This window comes from Haplochromis burtoni, unplaced genomic scaffold, assembly GCF_018398535.1.
Source record: "Haplochromis burtoni strain Fernald_Lab_line unplaced genomic scaffold, NCSU_Asbu1 Contig_830, whole genome shotgun sequence".
Classification (NCBI taxonomy): domain Eukaryota; kingdom Metazoa; phylum Chordata; class Actinopteri; order Cichliformes; family Cichlidae; genus Haplochromis; species Haplochromis burtoni.
Genome location: NW_024583191.1, coordinates 102,307 through 109,667, shown reverse-complemented (window position 1 = coordinate 109,667; position 7,361 = coordinate 102,307). Strand labels below are relative to the sequence as shown.

At 39.7% G+C, this 7,361-nt stretch overlaps 1 protein-coding gene across 1 annotated transcript; it reads left to right on the top strand.

The window, feature by feature from the left end:
* Window positions 1-3,587: 3,587 nt before the first annotated feature.
* LOC121812787 lies at window positions 3,588-4,895 on the top strand (the record flags this gene model as incomplete). The annotated part of the gene is given in 1 exon segment (XM_042215816.1): window positions 3,588-4,895. A coding segment is annotated over 1 exon segment (621 nt), but the record flags the coding sequence as incomplete, so codon positions are not given.
* Window positions 4,896-7,361: the final 2,466 nt, after the last annotated feature.

The following is a 7,361-nucleotide window of genomic DNA, read 5'->3' as shown; positions in this document are numbered from 1 at the left end:
CAAACTGGGATTTCTGATCCATTGAAAGGTTTTTAAGCATATCTGAGACCAAAGGATTGGGTCTAAGTTGATTGATAAATCTGCTTCCCATTTTGCAATAGGAAGGGATATTGATTCATCTATTTTAGAAAGTGTTCTGTATATTTTAGACAATAATTTGGGGGGTTTTAGACTAAAAAATTGTACCACACTTGGTGGTGTTTGTAATTCAGCTTCACTGGGATTAAATTTCTTTTTTACTATGGATTTAATTTGTTGATATTCCAAAAATCGTTTCTTGTTGATCCCATATTGTGTAACTAGTCTGTCAAACGAAATAAAGTCTGTTCCTTCCCACATATGTTCCAAGTATTTAATTCCTTTGCAACTCCAATCTGGAAAGTTTATCATATTATTGTTTTGTAATATGTCCGGATTGTTCCAGATAGGTGTACGTTTGCATGGGATTAATGAAGACTCTGTCATTTTTAGAAACTCCCACCATGCTGTCAGAGAAGAGCTAATATTGATGCTTTTAAAGCATTCATGTCGTTTGATGTTTGAGCTGATAAATGGTAGGTCTGAAATTTCTAGGTTATTACATAGTGCCTGTTCTACATCTATCCAAGGTTCATCTAAGAGGGTGTGTTTAAACCATCTAGAGATGAACTGAAGCCTGTTGGCTAAAGAAATAGTGATTAAAGTTAGGCAGATCTAATCCTCCTTTATCCTTGGTCCTTCTGTTTTTATTTTTAAAATCTCCTTCATGTTGTCCTGTGTTTTATGCTCTGTTACTTTGACACAAAGGCATCTGCTGTGATGCTTACACCCCTGATAAAGTCTCACAAGTGTCAGCTTTCTTTTTATTGATATACAAATATGGATATGTATTGATAAATGATCAGAATTATAATATTATTGACTGTCTGAGGAAAATTTCCCCGATTCAAATAGAACCGATCGAATCATGGATCGAATCGGGACCTTGTGAATTGGAATGGAATCAAATCAGTGACGATACCCAACCCTCCATATTCGTCTTTCACTTCTGTCACCTGTGTTTGTCCTTACCTTTAACCTAAAAATATCCTATCTTCTTTCTTCTAACTCTTCATCACTTTACACACATCGCCCTTTTGGTTCAGTGCTAAAGTACAAGTGAAAAGGGAACCTCTTACCATATCCTCAGTGGACCTTTATCCTTCTTGTCCTTTTCTGTCTACATCACATCTCAAATATTTCCCACTCCCACCCTCCCTGCAGACACTCTCTCTCTCTCACACACACACCTACACTCACACACATGCGCATTTTTTTAAGTCTCCATCTCTGCTGTCTTACTTCCCCAAAGTCAAATTTTGTTTTTCACACTTCAAGGCCAGTTGTTCCTCCAGAAATAATTCTACTCCAGCACAGTTTGTTTCCCATTAACAGCACAGCCTCTGCTTTGCTAGTGATCCCCAATGTCTTCTGTAACCTTCATAACTGAAAGGGGAAAACCTTGCAGAAATGTCTGATTTATAAAGAAAACAGCCTGAATTTATTGAAGTTTTAATGATGATGATAATGCACTTTGATTTTTGGAAGCCTTAAACTCCATATCACTATGTACCCTTTAAACTCGGTCAAAAATAGAAAAAGTTAAAAGGTCAACAATGGTCAAAGGAGAATAATTCAAAACAGGAAAATCAGTTTCCCCACGTAGTACCCTGCTTTTCTATTTCTTTCCACCTCCACCCATCACCTACAATGTCTTTCCCTCCCTTACTCCTTCAAAGCTCAAGGTCGAGAATTACTCAAAGATACTGTTGGGTTTTAACAGTTAGCCTCCCTTCAGTGTATTTGCATTCAACTGAAATTTGAATCGGTGCCCATGTGGGTGTTAAAAGGAATAGGAGCAGATATAAGTAATGTGCTCCCACACAGTAAGAAAACTTTAAGTGGTGAAGAAATTCATGGTGCCAAAGCAATTCCAATAGTCATATATCAAAGGTGGTCTGCTGACTTTAATTGGAGAACAATTCTTTTCAGAGAAGATAGAATATGACTAGCAATTGCATAGAATTGCGTGGTTCACACAGGCAGACTACTATCCTTTTGATATGTTTAAGCCCCTGGTTTATTTGAAGACAGAAAAAAGTCAGATCTCTGAAGGTTATTTGTCTATGTTTGTCAATGTTTGAAATATCAGAATCAGAATACTTTAGTAATCCCGAAGGAAAAGATTAATAAAGTATGAATGCAGAGTAAGTTTTACTTATTTTTCTGAAGTCTAACAATCTGAACTCGTGGTACATCAGGCATAATATTAGGACCACTGACAGATAAAGTGAATAACAATGATTATCTCTTCATCATGGCACCTGGGAAGCATGTGAATATTTTGTTCTCAAAATTAATGTTAGAAGGAGGAAAAATGAGCAAGCGAAAGGACTTGAGAGAGAGTTTGACAAGGAACAAATTGTGATGACAAAGGTCAAAAAAGAAATGTTCGTGTAGGATACTACAACATTACAGTGAACAAAAGTTGAAGGAAAAAGACAAGGCAACTGGAAGAAAACAACTAGAGAATAGAATAGAAAGTCCATTAATTACATTGTACATGTACTGTAGGAGCCATTCTTGGGTTAATACCTTATGTGGTCGCTAGAGGTCACCTTTTTCTGTTTTGATCATGTAAAGGTATTTAAGGTAGACGCACGTAATCGGGGTCAGGTGTGTCATTGATTGTAAGAAGGCAAACAGTTTGTGACCGCTGCGCTGTTATGTTAAGATGATATGGGAATAAAGACCAAAAAGGACAAGATAAGTACTGCTGGAGTTATTGGACATTTTACTTAATTCATACATACCAGTGACATCGCATCACCCCCGTTAACGACCACCTCAGTGGCTTCAAGCGTAGGCTTAGCCTCTACATTAGAGTCACAAACTGCTTTTCTTGGGGGAAAAGTTTGTGCCAACTTCGCCGCGGTGTTTTGGAGACTCGGCGCAAACAGGACAATTAAAGTCTGAGTGATCGATCGCCGCGGAGAGCTGAATGCCGTTTGGAAAAGTTACCGTGGAGGGTTCACGAGGAGCGGACAGCTGGACTAGCGGTCTGTCAGCTGACGACGTGGAATGCTTGGCGATTGTTCCGTGGATGTTGGAGAGGACTCAGAATTCTTCATCGGAATCAGTACGGCGCCCAACGCAAGGTATGAGTAGCGCTACTAATAAATGGCCATTTATAAAAGTGTGCACACTTATTTAAGAAGACGTAATTCCAATGCATTGGTGGTAACCAAATAAAATCTGATTTATAAACATAAACCCTCAATACTTGATAAATATTTGAGTTTTGGAACATTTGAACTATGGACACAAATAAAGCTGCTGAGAGGCCCCCGGAGCCTGCTGCAGAATCAGCTGTGCAAAGTAGCAACGCCAGCAAGGCTGGGACACATCCAGAAAAGGAAAAACGAGTGGTGAAATTGACTGCTAAGGCACTTGCAGAGAGACTAGACAGACTGCAACGTGATAGAAAAGCTAAATTAAATAAAGCTAATAATTTAAAAGAGAGTATAAGGGTCTCAATGAGAAAAAAAAACGAAAAATCATTACACAAACAGCTCTTACAAGGTCCTAATCTCACAAGTACATTGCTTGGGGTTTTGCTTAGATTTCGACAGGATCCAGTCGCATTTATGGGTGACATAAAGGCAATGTTTTATCAAGTTAAAGTTGCCAAAGAGGACAGAGACTTTCTGCGTTTTTTATGGTGGCCAGATGGAGATCTGAGCAAGGACATAATTGAGTTTCGCATGACTGTTCATCTGTTCGGTGCAGTATCTTCCCCGAGCTGCGCCAGTTTCGCTTTGAGAAAAACAGCTGAGGACAATAAGACGGAATTCCTAGACAAGGTATGTGAAACGCTGAAGGAGAACTTCTATGTGGACGACTGTTTAAAGAGTGTGGCCTCCACCTCAGATGCTGTCGATTTGGTCAAAGATCTTTCAGCACTCTGTCAAAGGGGAGGATTTACACTGACCAAGTGGGTCAGTAACAATCGCACCCTGTTGCAAAGTATCTCTGAGGAGCAAAGGGCTAAAGACTTGAAAGAATTAAATCTTGACAGAGACAAACTTCCGGTAGAAAGAGCCCTGGGCTTGCAGTGGTGTGTGGAAACTGATACATTCAACTTCAAAATGGATATCCCTCAAAAATCCTGTACTAGGCGTGTGATGTAGCATAACTTAAGCAGCAAGGAAGGTGATAAGTAAATAGCATTAGCAGACAATTGAAGTTCTTTTTAAGCATACTTTATTGCTAGCATCTCCCTTTTACCATAAAACAATCAATCAGGCATGCAAAAATCCCACTGGCTTTATACAAGACTTTGCCCACACCTGACCTCGTTAGTCCCTACCATTGAACAAAATAGGTCAAACCAAATAATACAATTCTAAACAAAGAACAGGAATAAAGTCATGCATGAAACTGACAAACTCATTTACTCAACTAAATAGTTTGTAAAGTAAAACACTGCATACAATATAACTCAAAAGGCTACTTTAAAGAAAACAAACAATACTATACAAAATGAAAAACCCTCCATTTGGTTACACCCAGTGATGCAATCATTGACCTCATGACCCTATATAAACAGGAAGTAGTGGGCGGCCCTTCCCATACACCTGTCTCACATATAGGACCTGAATGCACAACATGGACACCATGGTAAGTATAACCAAAGCAACATAAAGAAACATAATTTACCAGACATGTGCCTGTAAACAGAAGAGAATTCAGATGATCTGATGGTTAGTAGTGTTTGCTTTAAAACACATGCATGGATGTAAAGAATGTAACTACTGCTACCACAAACAAAACCCGGGATATTGTGTGTTAAGAGAAGTTACACCAGCAATGTCTAAATTAAAGCATTATGGCTGACTGTAAAATAACAGAACACAAAATAACAATATATGCAAGTGACAAATGGCAAATTAATTCCGTTCTAGCCACTTTGTCACAAAGCGTGGAATGTTATCAATATCAAGTTCTATTTATGATCCATTGGAATTTCTTGCACCAGTCCTGCTGGCCGCCAAAAGAATGCAGCAGGAGCTTTGCAAAAGGAAACTGGGATGGGATGAACCAATACCCCAAACCATGTTGCAAAAGTGGAAAAGTTGGCTCAGTGATTTGCAAATGCTTTCCCATTTCAAGGTTAAAAGGTGTATACAACCAAGAGAGTTCGGACCTCTCTCACATGCACAACTACACTATTTTTCAGATGCCGGTGAATCTGGATATGGAACTGTGTCATATCTGCGCATGCAAGACAATAGGAAATCCATCCATGCAGCATTCTTGATGGGCAAGGCAAGGGTAACACCTCTAAAACCTGTCACTATTCCACGTCTGGAACTAACAGCTGCTGTAGTTGCCGTCCGAGTGGATCTCATGTTAAGGGCTCAGTTGAGAATGAAACTCGAGCAATCTGTATTTTGGACAGATAGTTCATCTGTACTCAAATCTTTACCTTTGTGGCAAACAGAGTCTCATTCATTGCAACTGCAACTAAACAATCACAAGGGAGATATGTAAGCTCAAAGGAAAATCCAGCAGATGATGCTACAAGAGGGCTCAAGGCTGGGAATATTGTTCATAGCAGCCGCTGGATCGAAGGACCAAGCTTTCTGCAGAAGCCAGAATGTGATTGGCCAACCAATCTAATGGAATGTTCCTTAGAACCAGAGGACCCTGAAGTCAAAGCTGAGGACGCAGTGAATGTTACTCGAGTAAAAGACTTGCTTGATGCTACATGTCAATTGATGGTGTACTTCTCAGACTGGAGAAGGCTCAAGGTTGCTGTTGCTTGGCTCCTCAGACTGAAGGCAATCCTTCGTTCAATGAGAGATAAGAAAAGAAGACCGCAACCTAACTCAGATAACCCAATTTGTAAAGGTACTACAAAGGAGAAAGTAAAGAAAACGCAACTGTATAGACTATCTTCAAATGATCTTTTGGAAGCTGAGCTTGCCATTATTAGATTTTGCCGGCAGCAAAGATTTGGAGAGGAGATTGCTACGTTGTCAAGTGGGAAAGGTTCTGTGAGCAGGCACTGCTCAATTTATAGATTAGATCCTTATCTTGATGATTAAGGCCTCTTAAGAGTTGGGGGACGACTGACAAAGGACTCCTTACCAGAAGAAATGAAGCATCCCTTTGTTCTTGATCAACATGTAGCAAGTCTCATCCTAAAGCACATTCATCAACAGCTTGGTCATAGCGGTCGTAACCACAACTTATCCACACTAAGGAGAAAATACTGGATCACAAAGGCCAACTTAGCTGTAAGGAAGGTTATCGCAGAATGTAATTTTTACAGAAAATATCATGGAAAAGCCTTGGAGCAAAAGATGGCAGATTTACCCAAAGAAAGAACCCACCATTCACCAACGTCGGAGTTGATTACTTTGGACCTATTGAAGTGAAAAGAGGACGAGGTACAGCTAAACGTTATGGAGTTATTTTAGCCAGTTTAGCCAGCCGAGCAGTGCACTTGGAAGTGGCTAGCTCTCTAAGCACAGATGCCTGCATTAATGCTTTGCGCCGTTTTGTGAGTCGAAGAGGGCAAGTCGCTCACATCCAATCGGACAATGGAACCAACTTTGTTGGAGCAGACAGAGAGTTAAGGGAGGCTCTTGAATCATACCCAAATAGCGGATGCTTTGCGACACATTGGAATAAAATGGAGTTTTAATCTGCCTGGAGCATCACATCATAGTGGAATTTGGGAACGGATAATTCGTATGATCAGAAAGATTCTGAGATCCGTTCTTCAGCAACAACAGTTGGACGACGATGAATTAAATACGGTTCTATGTGAAATTGATGCAATTTTAAATGACAGACCCATCACAAAGCTTTCTGATGATCCAAAAGACCTAGAGCCACTTACACCAAATCACATCCTCCTGATGAAAGGAAAACCATCTTTACCACCTGGACTATTTGACCCTCAGGATATGTATCTGAAGAGAAGATGGAAACAGGCTCAGTACATCTCAGATCTTTTTTGGAAACAATGGATACGCGAATACCTGCCTTTGTTACAGGAGAGACAAAAATGGAACCAAAAGGAGAAGAATCTAAAACCTGGAGATATAGTCATTATAATGGATTCTTCTGCACCACATGGTTCCTGGCCACTTGGAAGAGTTCTGGAAACCATTCGTGACAAAAAAGGACTTGTGCGATATGCACATTTAAAAACAAAGGCTAATATTCTGGAAAGACCTGTAACTAAACTTTGCTTGTTACATGAGACTGTAATCTAAAAGTGTGTTTAAGTGCTATATTACTTAAGTTTATTTATATGAATGTATATGTTT